Here is a 21,648-nt window from a genome sequence, read left to right as displayed (position 1 = left end):
AATTTTACATTAGTACTAATTAAATGAAATAAAATTGGATACAAACATCAATGCTATCATTCTTGATCTGAATAAATTCATACCCAAAATGTAGGGCTGTGTCAACAAATATTGGGGTAATGAGAGACTGCAAAAAGAATAGTTATATATAACGTAGAAACTATAGTTCCTGAGAAAGAAAAAAAAGCGAGTTTCTCAGGTCCATTATTCTTTCGGAAGCAATAAACAAATTCAGTTAGAACCCTATATTATGGTAGTAGAACAATAGGAAAACATGTTGAGCAAAAAGCAAACACATAATTGCCCGACTTACAGGCATCTAGCTTTGAAAATTTAACATCAATTTCCAATACACCGGCTTTTGTTGGAAGAATTCCAAAGATATAGGGGAGAAAATGAATATAATGCATTTATATGTGATAAAAGAAACGGGATCGACATTCAAACAGCTTACAGGTCAACTGCAGGATAGAGGCCCGGCATGTAACTGCGTCCATTTCCATTTGAATCTGAACTAGCATACAAGTGTGACTGTAGTTCCCCTGAGTGGGATGATTTGCGAGATTTTGTGTGTTTAGGAGAAGCTGCATAGGAGTCATTTGAACCACTACTTGTAGAATACATTGACGATGTCGGCAGCCCGTGGATCTTTGGCAGGCCTGTTAGATCAGAACCCAAACTGTATCCCCTCTCAACTGTTTCAGCTTCCAATGGCAATTCGTCCAATGTCTATTCAAAAGGGTTAAAAAAAACAGTTAATGTGGCTGCAACTTCCATATGAAACTCATGTTGAGGAAACCAAAATTTAGTAGAGCATCAGCCATGAAGTAACCAGGTAATGTGATGATAAGTTTAACACGCATGTAAACAGGGGTGAAACCAGAAAAGCGAAAAGCTTTTTGGAGCAACGGAATTAAATTGTATATTTTTATTAGCTAAAATGCAATTTCACAATTTTAATAACTTATATCTTTATAATTTTTAAAAGACTGAATCAAAATTTTATCACTTTTGGAAGAAGGGGGTGTAATTTTACCTTTTAATAAATTAAAATTTTATAAAACTTAAAAAAGTGGAATTTATATTTTAGGGGGGCTGGACCCCTGCCAGACCCCCCCCCCCTGCATGCAAACAATAAAAAATATAGTTTTGGCATGTCACTTAACAAACAGAAGAAAAACTCTCGTGACCATTCTAGAGACTATAATATGTTGAAATGTCGATATGCAGTCAAGAAAACCCACCCTGAATGCCTGTTGGAGAACTCGGAGTGTTTCTCGAGTACGTTTTCTCTTAGCAGCGATCTCATCAGGTTCCTGTAACATTTCTTCAAACAGGTTTTCTCTGTTTTGGGATCATAAAACATACAGGATACTCATCAGTCAACAAATAGTGTCAAAAGGATAAATAATTAAAATCAAGTCAAATTACACAAAGCTCTATGTCACCTGTAGAGCTTTCTGATAAAGACATTGTGAAGTTCACGTTTCGAATGGTTGACCTGGATATAGATATTATCGACAGATATTAATACTCATGAAATCCTTTAACCTAACAATGCATCACAAACTATTGTTAGCAATAAACTACAACATTTTAAGGCTCCAACATAAGAAACATATAGCAACTATAACCTCTTAAAACTCAAGCAAACTTTTGAACAAACTGGCTAGATCCATTCTTTATTTGGACAAGCATACAACATGCATACAACCATGTAACTCGCATCTAGTATGCTATCATTAAAACACATTAACCAATATAAACAAGACTGTTCAGTATGCTTGATATATACTTCTCTCCTGAATAAACTAGGGGAGGAAGGAAATCAACAAAATTAGCACCAAATATTGTTTAGGTCAAGCCAAACAGTTGCTAACCTGATATAAAGGAGAAAATAGAAATTAATTTGGCCAGAATTGAAAGATATATAATCTCCTAATTAGAACACCATAAAGCTTTTTGGAATTCTAGTTATCAGGAATTTAAATGTGAGCAAGGATAAAATAAGAAAAAAAAAGACAAAAGGAAATGTGATTGGCAAACCTACTCAGTCTAGAACTTACCAAGAAGTGCATAATTGCTTTAGGCACAGAGTCCTCTATATTCTTCCTGACAATATCATAGTATGATCTTAAGAGCAATTTGGTGATAGCAATTTCAATAGCTTCAGTTTCTGAACATTCTGAAGGCCTCAAGAGAGATGGGGGCTGAAAATAATAAAAAGAATCTTGTCAAGATCAAATCAACACATTTTTTAAATTTAACACAAGATCCTTAATGGATTGATCTGTATTCACCTCTTTCAAATGGATCATGGAGAAGGCATGTTCCATGTTTTGTGCAGGTTCGGTATACGGTTTGTTTGTCAAGCTCTCTTTCACAGATGAGCGGTTATCACTGCTACCAAATATTGAGGAGATACCCCAAGTTAACCCACTTGTGCTTCCTGATAAAACCAACATATAGAACATCATTTTACTTTTATGTTGCTTGATAATTATATGACAGTAGGGTCAGAATTATAAACACAAATTCACAAAATACAATCCCCCAGACCCCTTATTTAAGCGAGAGCGAGGGAGAAAACCCTTAATATTTCGCCATCATATCACACAACAATCACAGAAAAAACATTAGACATTAGCACACAGCATATTTAACTAATTCATAAAGACAGCCTAAAAGTATTACCTGTGGATGGAACTTTCTCAACATCTGCAGCAGGACGGACTACCTGCACAGAGTAAAAAGTTGAAGGTACTTAATATATGACTAATGATGAGAGAGAAAAAAGATTGGAAAAGTGAAATGGAAAAGGCAGGAAAGAGAGCATATATTGGGCAGCAGAAACCAAAGATTCATGCCTGCTCAGCCGCAATTCCATTAACTTGTCTTGCAATAATAGTCCGAGATTTACTGCTTTTTTCAGAAGGAGGTGCCTTATCAGGCTCCAAACCATCCTGATTAAGTCAACAAAAAAATATGGAAAGAATGAAAATCGAGAGGAAATAGGAATAAATAAAAGCAATTATACCAGAGAAATGACCACTAGTAGAGGACTACCTTTGCTTTAGATACAGGCAAATGAACCCTGGAATTCCTTATCTGCTGATTGGCAACCTCTACAGCCTTGCTCCCACCAATAAAATTTGGGTGGGAAGTATTTATGTAATCCATCTGTAAAATAGAAGGGTGTGTATCACACAACAAGTGACTAAGGTTCTCTGAAAAGACCTTACGAGTATAACAAGTATTGCACATCAACTTTACCGAGTTCATGATTTATACACACAATTAGGAACAGAAACATAAAATAATAAAAAACTAAATGGGAAAATATTTGGTACACTGGCAGTGGAGTTTTTAGATTCCACAAGTAGGGTCAAGGGATTGACAAATGTCTTATAGGGGTATAGTAAAATATAAAAAAATATTAAGAAAAAGACACATGGCAATTTTTTAAGGTTGCTTGTGGAATAAAAAAAGTACACTGCCAGTGTAACAAATACTAACTCAAACTAAATTAGCAAAACTCTACCTCCATTTCAATCATATGTCCTATCATTGTCTCAGATGGTTCAAGACCTTCTTGGAGAAAATTTCCAACAACTTGGTCCATATGCTTCCTTAGAACAGGAAATCGCTGCAGTTCATTCATCATACAGCGATGGCTAATCTGAAAACAAAACAATTCCACTAGAAAACTTAAGAGTGTGTTTGGTTTTAGAAAATAGAGGTCGTTTTCAATTTTATTCTCTTCGAAAATGGAAAACACTAAAGAAAACGTGTTTGATTGAAAAATTAAAAATTGATCTTTGGAAAATGAAAGAAATATATATACGTGGGAAATTTAGAGGTAAAAAAAGAGAGTTGTTTGCACTAAAGTTCTGCAAATTTGGAAAAGTTGAAACAAGGGTGTTTGAACTTTAAATTTAAGTAATGAATTAATCCTAATTCAAATCCATATAAACACAAAATATATTTTCTTTCATTAACTTATAAATATCAGATCCCTTGCCCTAGTTCAAGTCTATATAAACAAAGGAATTTTTTAATTCTTTTTCTCATGTTTCTAATTTAAGAAAATAGATACCATCATATTTTCATTTTTGGAAATAGATTTTAATCTTCATTTAATAAACGTGTTTTTCAATTTTAAAAAATGAGTTGAAATTATTTTTAAAATGAGAATATATATATAAAAAAATAGAGCTGTGAGACGACATTGATAATCTGGTACATAAATCACCTTTATTAACTCATCATATATGAACCTGGCACATTGAAGACTTGGATCTAGCAAACGTGCTATTTGCCTTCTAACAAGCACTTCAAACGGGACCTATACATCAAAGTTGAAGTACAACAATATGCACCAAGTTTAACATAAAAGAATTCCAGGCAACAGTTTGGAAAACAGCAATTCAGATTCCTATAAGAGAAAAAGAATATTCTTAGATAAAACAATTTAACGTAGAGCCAGTAGAACATACTTCAGGTACAAATAGTGCAGATCTAGGACCAGTTGCATTCTGAATAGCAGTTCGAATGTCATCGTCAGTCAAGCCTTCACATGGATCAACCTCCTGTACAAAAATCAGTTAATCGCAAACTCAAAACCAGCATCAGGCAAAAGTATTTACATAAAGGCTCTTGTTCAGAGGCACGTCCAAGCAGTTCTAGAGTCGCAATGTAAAACTAATGCCTGTGTTTTACATGAAACAGTGCCATCGCAAAAATTAGAAAGTTCTATTTTATTGCCAGAAAAAAGGGAAGGTGAGAAATTAACATCATGAAACCAGATAACCACTTATATTGATCAGGTTTTGTCATATTCATTTTAAGCATCCTGTCCTTGTAGACACCTTGAGCACAATCACATTGGCGAGTAAAATGCACTCATCACTAGAAACAACAGAAATATTAATGATAAAAGATAGTAACTAATGACCAACAGTTTGTACAATGATGTCAATATTAATAATTAACTGATGACCAACTTTGTACAATGATGTGACGAACCACCCTGAAGATAAAAGAGATGTATAATAAATGGACCTCTAACACGGAATGGAAAAGAAATGCAGCTCAGCAAAAGATCCTCGGAGTAAAAGGGCATTCAAATATCGAAGGCATAAATATCAGACTACACACCTCTAAGCTCTTAACAAAGATTGATTGGAAAATGTAATGAATCCTTGCTCCACCAGACAGCTCAGACGTAGACATTTCTTCATTTTTCCCCTCAACCATTGATGAGAACGCTGTTTCCAACATAGCATTGATTCATGGTATCATACCAACATAGTGGAATGTAATAATAGGTGTTTCAGAATATTAATAAGAAATTTACAGAAAACCAAACAAAACATTTACCCTCACAGTACTTCGAAAGAATATTCAGTAGAAGAGCTCCCTGGCCAGCCTATAGGTACAAAACCACAGTCTTGCCTTAAGAAAATTATTTCAGATGATTTTTACGCAACCAAGTTCATGCTAAACGAACAAATATACATGCCTTTGATTCAGTGATTTCTCCATAGCTTGCATGCTCCTTTGCCACAGAAACCAATGCAGAACTAATGCGTGATTTCAGCCCAGGAAGTATTGCCTTGATATGTTGTACTAAAATCTACACAAGAAACAGCACAAAAAGACTCAGCAAAGCAATAAAAGAAATAAAGAAATCCCCCTAATGCCATGCATGCATGTCTCTTTTTAATGCTCAACAAAGAGGTTGCAAGTAAGTCCTCAACTAGCATAAACCCTTCAACAAATCTTATGAGCATGGAGGCGACTTGATTCAGGTAAAAGGTACACTGAAAGCAGGAATGTTTGAGATAATATAAATAAGCCTGCATAGTATTGATCTAGGTAGACTGTAATGATCCAAAGTTCATAATAGGTTCATGTTCTAATCTAGTTGGAAGTTAATCGAGATTTTTTTCCCCACCAAATGTGTAGCATAAACAAGGGGAATAAATACACTGACAGGATATGTAAATATTTATATGAAGTGAGGGCAAAGTAGCCGCAGGTTCATAGGCAGCTGAATATTTATAGCTAGAACAAAGCATTGACATGTGAAATTGAGTTATATTCCATAAAGCTTATGAAGACTTCATCTTGCAAATATTTTACCTGGTTCAGCTTCTTCGCCAACTGAGGTACACCACAACGATCAGCTAACCCATTATATACCTACGTACAAATAAAAATAATAATAAGCAAATTGACTGGAAACTGTATCAAACCATGACCAATAGTTAAAGGTTGGTTTAGCCATACTGGACGACTACGGAAGAACTTTTCCTCTGCCACAAGGGCATCCTTGATACTCCGGTTGAGTAAAATATCCTGTTTAGAGAATAAATTAAGAGTGCAATCAAATTATTGGCACACTAGTAAATAAGATACCTGAGAAGCAGTAAATGAATATAAGATCAAAGTAGAGATCATCAAGAAGCAAAACTATGATAATTTTGTGGAGGGAAAGATATAAAAGGGTTTTCTGAGACAGAGAGTTGCCCATAAAAATGCTTGTGTACATTTTTTCAATCGATTCCTGATCTATTGACCAGCCATTTTCAAATTTTAAATGTCTTTAGTCTTTGTTGATATCTTATTCTCTAAATCAGCCGTATACTTGGCTTTTTCCCCTTAAAAACATTATAATGATTCTGCTTTGAATTTGATGCCTTTGACTAGTCATCTAGGTTTACCAAATTCAAGCTTTGCCTTGGTCTATGCTAAACATACTTCAGGTTGCCTAGAACATAAGTCTAGGATATCACACACCATTTGAAACAAATAGGGAAGTATGGCATATGACAACAAAAGAAAATGACAGGACATGTAAATAATCAAGAAGATCCTACCATCTAAAATGGCAGGAAAAACTAATATATGTTCTAATTCGAGGAAACAATATGATGAAAGACCAAAAAGCCTTTAGAGCATCTTGAAGTTAAGAATATGGCATAAACTTTAGAAAACTCTAGTAATGATAAATCATACACATTAACAATGTACTCAGAATATTTTGTTTAAAAGGAGTAACAGCATCTTCAATTATGTAAGGTTATATAGTTACCTCTTGACTACGATTCACAACACCTATGTAACCAAGTCGAAGGGGAATCACTTTCCCAAGCAGCAGATTACGAGCATCAGTACCTCTGTCCATTATATCCAACTGATTCATAGTCCAAAAGTAATTAGAAACCTAGAACAGCTAATATAGGTCACGTCATTAATTTTAAAAGAGATTTCATATTCAAATGTGCACCTTTGTGATTACACCAATGGTTCTATAACCTGCCCAAAAGAAAATTTGCTAAAGAATTCAATTAAAAAATATATTAAACAGCAACTCGAATGCAGAAGTTCGGATTTTGATCATATAATTTACCATCAGGATCAGCATTTCCAGCAATTTGAAGCGCATCAGAATTTGCTAAGTCAGAATTTGCAGGAGTAACAGCTATAATCAGACAGCTTGGCTGTTTAATGTATGACATGATCATTGTTCTTATTCGAGCTTCAATGTCAGAGGGCTGGTCACCCACGGGAACCTTCGTGATTCCAGGCAAATCCACGAGAGTGATATCAAGAACATTTGGTGAGAAAATCTTAAGTCGAATCTGCTTGTCAGAAACACCTTTGTTTCCTCCAGCCTCCCTATCCGTCTCAGCCTGCAATCAATTGTGACTTCAGACATTTTTCATTTTTTAATATTTAAACACACTAGCGCGTACACACACACATAAATGCCTTCTTTCTTGATCTCTTAAACTTAAAACCTAATATAACTTACAAGCAAAAAAGGGATATTGCAGAGAACCAAGGGGAGAGAAACCAAGAACATGTAAATTAAGAGGTTGTATTTTCCGCTCACTGTGACTATGCACCTAAAGCCTATGGAAATTGGGTATCTTTCTTCTATAACCCAAAGGATTTTATGTGAAAGCAAAAAATAGCAGAGGCACCTCTAGAAACCAGAAATTTCAAATGTCACCCAATTAAAATGTTTCTCGCTTCAATTTTTTATCTTACAATTCTAATAAACCTTACAAGCAGTTTGAAAAAGGGGAAATGATAATAAAATTGCTAACTTCTGCTCTTCTCAATCATAACAAGCAATACAGAACCTGAATCTCCCTGCGAATCTCAGAGAAGTCATAGAAGCGCTTGCCAGGCAAGTGAAGAAACTCGCCATATTCTTCATCAGAACCATCAGGTTTACGCTTGGTCTGGAGAAGCTGAAGGACAAGAGGGCGACGCGTGCATATATCGGAACCACGAGGCAAGAAATCACGGCCAACTAGCGACTCTAGCACACTGGACTTGCCACTGCTCTGGCTTTCAACCACCGCCACCTGCGGCAACTCTATAGTGGACTGGCTACCAAGTTTAGCGAATATGTCTTGTAGCTTGTTCACTAGCGGTATAACGGAAGATCCCAACGGCGCCGCAGATGATTGAGGCGGTGTCGATGCTACTGCTGCTTCTTCAGCCATTGATTTAAATGATTAACGGATTGAAGGAAAATACCAGAGATTTAGAGATGAATTTTTTATGAATCTTAGGGTTTGGGATTTGTTTTAGATAGAGATGTTGATTGAAACAAATGAGAGAGAGGGATTGAATATCTGATCAAGGCACAGTTTTTCTTTCTTTTTCTTTTTTCTCCTTTTTAAATTACAATAAAATTTGCCTTTTATTTTAAATACATATATAAATTAATATTACTTTCTTAATAATTACAGTCTGATTGACAAAAAAAGGTAATTACCGTCTCAAAAAGTTTAATATAATTTCTGTAGTATGTTTCTTTAGGTGTAATATTACTCTTCTAACAATATGACCATTAAAGGTGAGTTTAGACGGACAGTTGGATACAGTGTGAGCGTATAATTTATTTTTTGTCTTATATTATAGTATTATTATAATATCTAATTTTACTACCACTGTTATTTTCATACTAAATGCACCGCTTATTCAAAACACCCTAAAATATATTTGTTATGACCATAACCATCAGATTTAGGTGAGATAGTAATGATCTTTTTTATGTTAATCAGTGGTTGATTCGATTATTGTCTTATGTATGGTGTTGTTTTAAAACTCGTGACTAACGCCTACTGCTTTAATAGGCTTGTCGAACTTGTAGGATTAATCATTGGGCTTGTATGTGGAATACTTTGGGCAATAAAAAAAGATCATTAAAGCATCTTTGTTATAGATTAAATTGTATTTTGTCATATTTATTTCAAAAATTACAATTAATAAATAAATTCATTATTTCTGTTCATGCTATGTATATCTCATTATAACATATAGGGACCCATTTTAAACTGTATAAATAGATAAAATTTTTAACAAATTGATTAATTTACTTTTTAATTTAACTTATAAAGACTAATTCACTATTCTATTAATAAAAGGATAAAACATTATCTAATTATTAATACAAAATCTACATAATACTTTTACCGACATTTTCTATCCAAATAACGAGGCTTCTCTGTTGAAAAGAAATATTGTAAGGTAGGCAGTCAATTCTAATCTAAATTATTTTAATTTTTAATTTATTTATAGTATTAATCAGTTTCAACTGCAACAGTTTGTTTTACACTTTTAAATATATTTCTATTTTTGTAAATTAAAAATATATTTTCTATCCAATATCAGCATAATTGTTTACATCTCCCACTAAAAGAAAAGAGTCAACGTGGCATTAATGATGAAAGTCAACTATTATTAACAGAATAAATTGTCAATGTTTTACTTCGACACAAAATGTCACTCTCATCCGCCTATTAGAACATTTTGTTTTAATCTTTTAAGGATGAGGTTTTGAAATTTCAAGATTAGTTTTGTTTAATAAAAATTTTATGCATAAGTTTTTAATTTATATTATATTGTATTAAGGCATATTCATAATGTGATGGGATTTTGTTTAAAAATATATTTACAAAAAATCAGATAGAAAATAATTAAAATTTAATTGGGTCCGTAAATTTGAAGTTTTGAAGATTAGAAGATTATGATATTTTAAATTAAAATGTGTAAAACAAAATAATATTCATAATAAGAAATATTTTTAATGATTTTTCAACAATGTTAATGTTTGGTTAAGCAGTGAGAATAATTTAGATGTATAATATATATAGTATAGATTTTTATTTAAATCTCATTAAAAAAAGGTAAATTATTATTTTCATATATACATATATATTATATATTATTTTCAGTTCCATAACTGAGGTTTTGTGATATGTTTGATTAATTATAATTGTACTAATCATATATATAATTATTATGTAAGTAAAATTAATTAATATTATATTTACAACACAATTATAATATGATGAAAATTTTATATAGTAATATATTTATTAAAAATTTAAGTTATAATCAATTGATATGTAAATTGTTTTTACAACAGAGTAAGGAGCTATTATAAAAAAGATTGTATAAAAATATTAGTGTCAATTGAATATTAGTTTAGATATTGCAACAAATTCATATATCAAAAAGAATTAATTACATAAAGAGTTAATTATAATAGACATCTCCAAATTATGGTCCTCATTTTAAATTAATCCTAAAACTTTAAAATATTCTAATTACATCTAGGAATTATTATTGTTATATCAATCATGTCATTTTGTTATTAAAATCGACATGTCAAATTTTATAAAATAGGCATATATTTTAAAAGTGAAAATGAAAATGAAAATTTACTAAATAATAAAGCTTCAATAAAAACTTGAAAAATCTAAAATTTAAGATTTTAAAACATCTATTTTACAATATTTATATAAAATTTTCATTCTGAATTTTGTCACATAAGATCTAACATGTCGTTAACAGTTAAATTAAGATTTTAGTAATGAAATAACATAATTGATATAGCCTCGATAGTTTGAAAATGTAATTAGAATAAATTGAAGTTTGGAGACTAATTTAAAATGAAGATAAAAGTTTAGGGATGTTTAGTGGAAAGCGAAGGAATAAACAGTTATCGTGTTTTTATTTAAGCCCAAACGGCTAAACCCTCGTTGTAGATAAAATTTGAGGTCGTCGCTGCCCTCATTTGACCACATCCAACATGCCTCGCCGAAGTTCTGGTTAGCTTCTCGTATCTTCTTTCAGATCTATGCTTAATCAGAACATTTTATTTGCATATTTTATCTCTAATTTATTTGTAGTTAGTTACCCGTATCCTCTTCCACCTGATTTCTAGGGTTATTCTTCATTCATTGATTTAGGCTTATTTAGTTATTTGGATTTTTTTTAGCTTGATATAGAGTAGTTTCTTATCCTTATCTGTTATTATTTCATGTTTGAGCTTGTTATTGGAACGTTTTCATTGTTATATATACGTGTGAAGTATCTTGAACTTGGAGGTGATTGCAGATTATTGATTTGTATGTTAATGTTGTATATGTTATAACTATACCTGTCATTTCCTTTTATTGTTCTTTGTGGAATTTCTTTTCTTTTCCCTTGACTTTTTCTTTTTCCTTCCATTTTGTTGGTACTGTTTTGCAGGAAGATCTGCTTCTCGCCCAGCCCCTCGTCCTGCTCCGGCACGCGGCCCACCACCTCAACCTGGTAACTAACTTCTTGAGTATGATTTACGTAGCGAACATGATATGGGTTTCATTGATTTGGTTAATTTTAGCATCTGTTGTTTTGGTAAGAGATCATCCGATCGAGCAACATGATTAATTCTACTTAATAATCTGCTCCACAGCTCAACATGCTCCTCCTCCGGCTCCTGCTCAGAGTGGAAGTGGGGGATCCCTTCTTGGAGGCATAGGCTCAACAATAGCTCAGGGTATGTGAATAGATCTTCTCAGATGGTTGACAAATTGCTCTATCTGAATCCTGATTGCTTTGTCATGATTCATTGTTCTGATTTTAGTAATTCTTTTACATTGTAGGCATGGCTTTTGGAACTGGAAGTGCTGTAGCCCACAGGGCTGTCGATGCTGTTATGGGTCCTCGTACTATTCAACATGAAACTGTTGTTTCCGAGGCTGCAGCTGCCCCTGCCAATAGTTTTACTGGCTCTGATGCATGCAGCATACACTCTAAGGCATTCCAAGACGTAAGTGGGAACTTCACTCTCTGTTACTTGGTTACTCGATGGTTTAGTTGTTTGTTAAAATGTTGATAAATTTCACATGCGATGGCTGACCGGAACTTTGAACTGGAAACATGATTATCAAAATTTTAGCAGTTTTGTTGTGTTCTCTTTACAGTTAGCCTACTACCTTTACTTGTTAAATCAGGGTTTTGGTACCTATTCACTTTGTTAGTATATATGATACAAAATTCTCTCGGTATGCCTAGCGACACTAATGCACTGATATTTTATTGTTTGCGTTTCTTGTAGTGCCTGAATAGCTATGGGAACGAAATCAGCAAGTGTCAGTTCTACATGGATATGTTGTCAGAGTGCAGGAAGAACTCTGGATCAATGTTGGGTGCCTAAATTTATGCCTCATTTGTTGCTTCTACAATGCAATGTCTTTGCCCTTCACTTCTGTTTCTCTTTTATTGATGATGATGATGAAGCTGAACTCCCTTCAATGATTCAATAATATTTATCTTTACTGGCTGAACCTTGATCTTTACTGGCTGAACCTTGATATTGTTAAACTTTACAGTTGAAAATGTGAATGAAATTGTTAAAAAAAAAAAAACCTGGAAATTTTATTAAATCTGGAGAACACAAGTTCCAAACTACGCACAGCTATTTCATTGTTTTGTTGTCTTAGCATATAATAAATCTGTGCTATCGCAACCTCCCTAAACTTCCATCTAAACTCTTAAAAACCTTACTTCTCAAAAATGGGTTCCTATTTACGATCCATTTTTTTGAAAATTTTCATAAGTTCGATCATAATCTACCCTTGAGGAAACTGGTGCACAATTTCTTCCATGCATTCTTATCAGGCTCAACTTTCCCCAGATTTGCTTTCAGCTCATCAGCATATGAATCCTGCATTTCATTATAATGTCAATATGTTATAACTAAATCATCAAGGGACTTGAAACAGATCGAATGGTAGATATAATACTTCGATAAAGCTGAGCTGCATCAGACGGTCAATCAGGTGAATAAGAATGTCTTTGGTGTATTCAGGGTGGCCTTGTATGCCCATCATATGATCCCCATACCTAAACATCTCGACACCAGTTTTTTCGGACCATGCTATCACCTCTGCTTCAGGTGGAAGTTCTCGAACCTATAAGCATATTAAAGAAAGATTGTTTAATAACACGAAATGTGAAAATGGTTTGATCATTTACCGAGTTAACCAATCAAAACCTCATCTTGGTGGCACTCAATCACCGAAAGAGTGGTCGGAATATTCAGAGACGAGAAGAGTGTTGATGTAGACGATGACAAATGAATGGCTGTCACTCCAATATCCCACCCTGAGATGGCTCGCCCTGTTTTTCCTCCCAGTGCTCGACTGAGAATCTGATTAAAAAAGCAACAAATTACTATTTTATGGCATAAGCACCCATGCTCAAATATTTCCCAATTTGGACAAACAAAATCAATACAATAATAACAAATGCTAAACTAACAACCATAAGCCTACATTTTTTTTTTTTGTTAATGAATTTAGAATGGAGCAAAAGGATACCAAATTCCATGACCCGACAAAAAAAATAACACAATGAAGTGGCAAACACGTTTTATGCATAAACTAAAACTTATCGTCGACAATTTTCTTGAGCTGTGCATATTTCAATAGGGAACGTATTTATCCCAACATATTATAGTGAAGTTTTAAAACATATAAAAAAATTATAATGGTTTTGGTTGAGAGTACGTACATTCTAGAAATTATACAGAAACGTAACATTAAGCTATTATGCATCTAGTGGCAAGCATATCCAATTCCCAATTAAAAAATCCAAAAATCCCACACCTTCATCTCAGCCATGTGTTAGGCAAACACCAATATTTTTATTTCGGTTTTAATTTATCAAATGTTTTGATACTATAGAAATAATTTAGAAAATAAGAATTATTTAAAAGAACAGTTTCCTTTTCCCCCCCTAAAGTTTTAGATTTTCTAAAGATAAATTGAAAGCTATTTTATTTATAAAGTTAAAGATAAATTTGAAAGAAAAAGGAAGGTTGTCAGTCATCTTCCCCTCCATAAGTTGACAATTTATTATCAATTAATATATTACAATAAAACACAAATTTATCGACTTGAATGGTAAGAATTTCTATGTAATATATTAAAGAGCAAATTACACGCTAACCAAAAGGAAAAAGAAACACGCACTACGTGTAAATGATGGCTCATATCATACCAGAATGAAGTGCATGCTCAAAACACTTTCCCTCCACCTAAACTTGGGCCCTTTGTGAATATTAGAATCCAACCATATTGACAAAAACATTTTGTACACGTGAAATAATTCTAATAATTTTTGCACACCTAACCATTTCCATTTCAAAATTATTAAAAGAAAGATGATAGAATCTTAATTCGATTGATATGTGTATTATTGTCAATATAAGAGAACGTGAGTTTAATTACGCTATAACGTTTTATCCTCCCATTTACGGGTTAAGGAGGGGTTATAGGAAATTTTAAGTATTGGGTCAAAAAGAATAGATATGATCAAAACTTATGAGATTGTGAAAAGAAAAATTAAAAAAAAAACAATGCTGAAGATTTATTATTTCACATTTTTCAAAATTTAGAAATCTAATTATATATAGATAATAAACTAAATTATAACATGCTGGATAAAAATTGATAAGGTGGATAAGGAAAAGTCAGAATGGCTACACTTTAGTTGTATATTTTTGTATATTTTATAAGAGTTAAAATGTAATTTTATTATTTTAATAGTTTATAAATTTTTTAAAGATTAAATTAAAATTTTATTATTTTGGGATAAATAAAATTGAGCCCCTGCCAAGAGGTTGGCACCACCTAAACGTTGACGCTTACATTAATATTTTCTTTAATTGAATGGAAGCGAGTATTTTTAAAAGAAATTTAAAAAAATTATTGTGGAATACAAAATTCAAACAAATTGTAAATAAAAATTATATATTTTATTATATTTACTTTTAATTTTGATTTAATCTTTTAAAGTAAATCATTCATCTACTCATTTAAATTTTAAAGTTATTTTTACAAAAATTGATTTTTTTCTAAATCTAATTAAAATAATTAGTCTATTATCTATTTACATTATTTTCAATATTATACAAAAATTGAATATATTGTAAAAACCATTATTAATTTGTTGAAGGGTTACTAACTTATTATCCAAATTTGTTATCTAATATTTAAAATTTTCAAAGTACGCATTTGAAATAAAATACTAAAAAATCAAGTTTTTGTAATTGATCAACATATAATTTTATTTTATTATCAACAGTTTATTTTAGGAAAAGTGTAACAATTCATTTATATTTTTTTCCAATTTCCATTACTTTCATTATTTGTAATTTAATCAAGACATTATTTTTAATTGATTTAACTAATTATTTTTCCATTCTTAATTATTTTCATTAGTATTTTAGATATTTTATATCAAAATTACTAATTCAAGTCTTAAAAATTTTATAACTATTTTTCATTTCATTTTTTAAACTAAGATTGTATTTTAATCATGACAACTTAATACGGTTTTAAAATTTATTAAGTTGAAGTTTAAGATAATATAATTTTATTTTCATTTAAAATTATTTTAGTAAAATATATTTACTTTTTTAGAATTATAAAATTTTTAAAAATATGAAAATATAATTTAATATTTTAGTTATTTATTAAAATTATACTCTAAATAGATTAATTCAAAGTATTTCTTAAAACGGAGCAATCTGCAACTGTTTTGTGACTCAGTTCAGAGAGCGACAGTTAATGAACCACCCTGTTTTGACGAGTCGACTCGAAGCCCGAGGGATCACAGTCCTAAGAACTGAGTTGAAACACGTTTTATCAAACACTTGGATAGCTCAGGGCTTTCCATGTATATTAATTTCAGTAATCGGAACTGACAAAAGAAAAAGGAAACTGGTTTGTTTTTATTTTTTTACCCCTAATATTAATGAGGATTTGAGTTCATTTTCCGGCAAGATATTCTCATAAAAATCCCAAAAGCGAAGGTTCCAGTTTGAAATGTTCAACAGAAAATTTTAAGAAACAATCGAATGCTGTAAAAGAAAATTCACGAATTCAAAGGAAATGAAAAAAAAATACCTGATGACCGAAGCAAATCCCGAGAACTTTTTTGTTCAGTGAATCCAATTTTTTCAAAAGAGCAATCAATTTGCAGATCCAAACATCGTTCCCATGCGCATCATTGCAACTCCCGGTTATAACGAAACCGTCAAAGTTCGCGATCTCATCATCGTCAGGGAACTCGCCATTGGCCACCTTGAAAACTTCCCACGCCTCGCCTTCCTCCGCCAGCATTTCGACGAACACCCCGTAATATCCTCCGTACCTCTTCTTAACATAATCGGAATCCTCCGCACACAGAAGTACAGCAAATCTCTTCCCATCCCCCATAATAATAATTTCAAATCCTTAAAACAAGAACTATCTCCCCCTCTCTTTCTCTATATAAATATATATGTGTTGAAGGCTAAAGCTTGAATGTTTAGAGAGAGAAAAAGAGTGAAAGAAATAAAAAAAAAAAAGTTCTCTCTCTATGATTTGCAGTGAGAGAGATTTTGCTGTCCCTCTTGGTGTGTTGTTTTAGGAAGATTTTTGAGCGTTTATTATGGTGAGGGTTAGGTCACCTCAATTAAAACTATGGCCTTAGCAGATATGATTTGCCCAATTTGCCCTTCTACTTCTCGGCTGGCTTACCGAATTAGATGGTTTTATAGTCATTGACAGTTATTGTTTTATATATATAATTTTGATATATTAAAATTCATATTTTATATAGACTTAATAGAAATATGAATCTGACTTTTTTATGTAATATTTGTAATTTTTTAGTTCAATGTGATATTTATATTTTATAAAATATATATTTTAATATTTGAAGTTAACGATGTTAATTTTTAGTGTTTAATTTTAAGATTTAAAATTATAATAAAAATTTTAATTAACTAATAATATTAATAACGAACTTTTATCAAATTTATTTTAAAACCAAATTAAATCACAACCATCAAAATGTATTTGACAAATTAAACTTAAAATTAAATAATTTTATAATTAACATTACTTTTATGCTATTAAAAATCATGAAAATTTTAAACATAATAATATTAGCAATTAATTTTCATCAAATTAACCTTAAAACTAGAATTAAACATAAAAAGTTGACCTTTTACCTTCAAATACCAAAATAAAATAACTTTTGTCAAATACATATACCACATTAGAAAAAATGTTAAACTCAAGTACCAAATAATATATTAAGCCTTTTATATATTAATATATTAATATTTATTTTATATATATTCATTGGGTTAAAATTTGCTATTACTCTCATATGAAGCATAACTTGTGGATTTAGTCATTGATTCTTAATTTAATTATTCTTAATTCTTATATTTTTAAAATTTTGAAAATTCAATTTTATCTCAATTGTTACTTGTTAAATCTATCAACTAAAATAATGTAGTTTTTTTTTGTGTGTGTGTGATTTTATGTAAATATCACAAATTAACAAGATTCAAATTTTAAAAATATATCAATTCATTTTTTGGTGAATTATAATAATAGGTAAAGTCTGAACAACAAATGTGACTAGTAAAACTTGAACCAATAACATATTTAAAATAATAAACATCCTTAACCATCATACCATCGTACCATCATATGAGGCTAAACTATATTCATCTTTTATTATATTATTAGATAAAGATATGTTTCTACATTTCTGTCAGAAAAAAGATATGTTTAATTATATATATGTAAACCTTATAAAGTGAGATTAAGATAATTAAAATACTAGATTCTCAAATAAAATTCTATTAAAAATATCAATAGATGATTAAGCAAATAAAGTTTAATCGCAACTAATTAATATTATCTATACTATATTAATAAAATTTGTGATTAAATTAGTGTCACTGATTAATTGAGTATCAACTCGATTAAGAAATTACGGATATGTTCTTCCATAATTAGAATGAGTCATATTATTTGAAGGTATTTTAATATTTTCATTTTAATAAAAACCAAGAAATCGGGTACAAACTTAGTTAAGAAATTACGGATATATCCTTCCGTAATTAAAATGAGTCATATAATTCGAGGGTATTTTAATCTTTTCATTTTAATAAAACCAAGAAAAATATGCATATAATTAATAAGATTTAATCCCGTGCCAATTTGATTAATAAAACCTTAAATTTACCACTTAACTTAAAGTTTAATATGATGTTTTTAACACATTTTTAATATATGCATAATTTATTATTTTAACCTCTTGTAATTTAATTTTTTTATTTTGATATCGTACATATTTTATGTTTTATTATAGTTAACATACGTTTCATTGTTTGTTGTACGTTATTTTTAAATATATATATTACAAAATTTATAACTTTTACACGTATATGCATATGATAAAATTTCTATTATATATAATATATTTTCATTGAAGGGATTGATTTTAATTACCGGACTTTTGGTATTAAACATTTGTTTCAGTTAAATATAATAACGCTACATTTTAAAGGATCGCGCTTTTAGTAACCTTTTTTCTGCTTTAATTGATTGATTTATTTATTGTACCTTCAGCTTGAAGTATTGATTTTGGTACTTATTTATTGAATTAAAGAGGTTCAACCTTGAAATTATTAAGTCTTCAATTAGTAGAAAAAATAACATACGTTAGCATTTAAACAGGGTTTGAAATTATTAAGTCTTCAGTGAGTTATAAAAAATAATATACGTTAGCATTTAAATAGGATTTGCCTGGACAGTTTGAACCTGATAATAGTCCTTTCTTAATAGGTAACTGGATCTACTTATATATTGATGGAGCTCTTAAGTTGAATGTAGAGTGGGTCGCTGGGGGAACGAATTATTGGATATAATTGATATTTGGGATTTTACTCTGTTTTCGATACGAAATTTTAGAGAATTTTAGATGGTTTAACTCTTGTCCAAAAAAAGAGACATAATAATCTTTTGATCCATACAAATAATTTAGAAATTGTCAAAACTCTTCAATATATTCATTTATCTTATTTAACTTCAGCTTTGATTAGAATGATCCATATAATTTTACATATCATAGATCAATAAAAATTCAAGCACATCCAAAGAAAAAAAAATTAAGTTGCTAATCGATTTGCGAAGATAACTTCGGAAAGGAGTTCAATTATGCAAGTGTTTCAAGACATCCCAAACCAGATAAAAGTTGTTATTGAGATTGACAAAGCAACAAAATTTGTCATTATGATAGATTAATATAATTTGATTGTGATTTTTATTCAACCAGAAAAAAAAGTTGAAAGTGCTATCAATCTTTTGCGGTGGTGCTTTATTTATAATTTAAAATTTAATCTTATAAAGTTAAAAAAATAAATAATCTTACCTTTTAATTTAAATACGATAATTTAATTATTAATATTATTAAATATTTTACTAAAAAATTAATTTGATATATTTATTTTTTTCAATAATATGTAATGTTATAAGAAAAATAATCTGATAAAATTAGAAAGTTTGATAAAAATATTAAATGTTTTAATTATTGGATTAAGAGTTTTAATTTTTTTGGATGAATGATAAAATTCATTAATCAAAAAAACAGTTAAACTGTTACAAAGAATAAAAAACATTGTACAGTAACTTTAAGTTATATAAACAAATTAACTAATAATATCTTAAGAAGCACGAAGTGAAGCATTAACAGGATCAGTTCTATTAATTGGTCTTCCTCTTAAACGAGCCCAGACAAACTCTTTAATCTGCACCAAAACGGCATCTTCAGTTAAGAAAGATGCACCAAAATACCTTTTGTTCCTTTATCTCCATATCACATACAAATATGCAGTCCAAACAAGTTTGAGTATAGCAACAAGCAAGAACTTTCTTTTTAAGTTTCAATATCGTTAAAATTAACTCTTGTCTTCAAGTTTCCACGATCCTATGAATGGAGCGAAGGCGCAAAATTGACTGTCACATCTTTCTTGAAAAACTGCACTTAAAGAAAATGTGAGATTAAAAGTTTTAAATTGAAAAGCTATAAGGAAATACTTTTTAAATTTGTTAAGTATAGATGGAAGCACATTAACAACATATTTTAACTAATTAAAAATTGTGATTCATTACCCATATGCTTTATATTTATATTATCACTTTGGTCATTATCAAAAATTTATTTGATACATTGTGGAGTTTTTTAGTTTGAAAAATAAATGAGTAATTTGCGTCAATTTTGATTTAACTTTTAAATTTTAATATTATACAATGACACAAGGCAACATAGTAAAAACTCCATACACAAAATAATAATATTTTAATTCAATATATTATATTTAGGAAATTATTTGATAATTGTCAATGAAAAATATCATTTTAATAATTTTGAAACTATAAATTAATGTAATGGTAAAATTTTATTTCTAACCTTTCTAAATAATAAAATTTTAGTATTTTAAATTTATATAATAAATTTAGGGTTAGTATTTGATGCACTAGTGGTGTAATTTTATTATTCTATAAACAATTTTAGAAAATTGTCTCATATCTCTCTCTTTTCTTTTAATATTTATTTTACCCTAACAGTTGTTAACCCCTTAACTTTGTTTATGTAATCTAAAAGCACGACTAGTAGTATTCCTTATAAAATTAATGTATATTTTATTTTCATATTTTAATTGATTTTTAAAATTTTCTCTCCATATATGTTAATATGACATTTTAAATTAATTAATAATTTATATATGTCGATTTATTAATAATCTCGACTCTTGAGTCTTGAAGTATAATTTTGTAATAAAATTGAGATTGAATTATATATATTTGAAATAAAAATAATATATATCTACTCTTTGTTTTTTTCTATTAATATATACTATACTCTAGTATTTGAAGTTCTTAACACACAAGAAATAGAAAGAGGTAAAGTCCAAAACCCTTGCCTGCCTTTTGGAATCGCCCTCGGGTAAGCCTAATTGCTAATTGCCTAATTGGTTAGCCTTTTTATAGTTGGATTTTTTTTGTTTGACTTTAATTACATGCATGCATGCAGGCAGGCAATCGTCATGATGGCTCAGCCAATAGGAAGACTTTTTGCTCTGTCTTATAAAATAAACAAGCTGATAACCTAAAACAAAACATCAATTATAATATTATAAGCTAATCATCTAGTTGTTTCAGTGGTGTGAAATTACTAGAAACTTGTATAATGTTAGATTTGCCAGCTGCAAGTCAATGGAATTTATGATTTCTTTATCACCAGGTCGATCGATATTGACAGTTTAATGAATTAATTAAGTTGTTAATTGAATAAGTTGATTATATGGAGTTTTTTATCTTGGCCAAAAAAAGTGTGGGTTTTAATTTCTTTATTCAATTCTTTTGTAGGGTGTTATAGGGCCTTAGGGGTGAGAAGAGAGGGCCTTTTGGCTAAGTAGTGATCTTTCAAAGACTCCAAGAG

General features: G+C 30.3%; 3 protein-coding genes across 3 annotated transcripts; 1 reads left to right on the top strand and 2 right to left on the bottom strand.

Annotated features, from left to right (window-relative positions):
* Positions 1 to 117: 117 nt before the first annotated feature.
* Positions 118 to 8,710, bottom strand: LOC108475995 (dynamin-related protein 3A-like). Its single transcript, XM_017778029.2, has 20 exons — positions 8,154 to 8,710; positions 7,415 to 7,697; positions 7,292 to 7,320; positions 7,097 to 7,198; positions 6,292 to 6,360; positions 6,145 to 6,204; positions 5,522 to 5,635; positions 5,380 to 5,428; positions 5,158 to 5,267; positions 4,497 to 4,589; positions 4,253 to 4,345; positions 3,542 to 3,679; positions 3,067 to 3,180; positions 2,868 to 2,963; positions 2,695 to 2,737; positions 2,301 to 2,449; positions 2,067 to 2,210; positions 1,449 to 1,501; positions 1,245 to 1,344; positions 118 to 729 (listed from the first exon to the last, which is right to left on the bottom strand). The coding sequence occupies exons 1-20, from the start codon at positions 8,520 to 8,522 to the stop codon at positions 451 to 453; spliced, it is 2,487 nt and encodes an 828-aa protein (XP_017633518.2). The 5' UTR covers positions 8,523 to 8,710; the 3' UTR covers positions 118 to 450.
* A 2,301-nt stretch (positions 8,711 to 11,011) lies between these two features.
* Positions 11,012 to 12,641, top strand: LOC108474422 (uncharacterized). Its single transcript, XM_017776333.2, has 5 exons — positions 11,012 to 11,138; positions 11,563 to 11,625; positions 11,768 to 11,851; positions 11,958 to 12,124; positions 12,413 to 12,641. Exons 1-5 carry the CDS (start codon positions 11,120 to 11,122, stop codon positions 12,509 to 12,511), a joined length of 432 nt encoding a protein of 143 aa, XP_017631822.1. The 5' UTR covers positions 11,012 to 11,119; the 3' UTR covers positions 12,512 to 12,641.
* On the bottom strand, positions 12,424 to 16,822 carry LOC108474421 (gamma-glutamyl peptidase 5-like). Its single transcript, XM_017776332.2, has 4 exons — positions 16,269 to 16,822; positions 13,352 to 13,507; positions 13,101 to 13,268; positions 12,424 to 13,021 (listed from the first exon to the last, which is right to left on the bottom strand). The coding sequence occupies exons 1-4, from the start codon at positions 16,578 to 16,580 to the stop codon at positions 12,920 to 12,922; spliced, it is 738 nt and encodes a 245-aa protein (XP_017631821.1). The 5' UTR covers positions 16,581 to 16,822; the 3' UTR covers positions 12,424 to 12,919.
* Positions 16,823 to 21,648: the final 4,826 nt, after the last annotated feature.

This window comes from Gossypium arboreum, chromosome 3 (assembly GCF_025698485.1).
Source record: "Gossypium arboreum isolate Shixiya-1 chromosome 3, ASM2569848v2, whole genome shotgun sequence".
In the NCBI taxonomy this organism is placed as follows: Eukaryota; Viridiplantae; Streptophyta; class Magnoliopsida; order Malvales; family Malvaceae; genus Gossypium; species Gossypium arboreum.
This window is presented reverse-complemented; position numbering and strand designations above follow the sequence as displayed.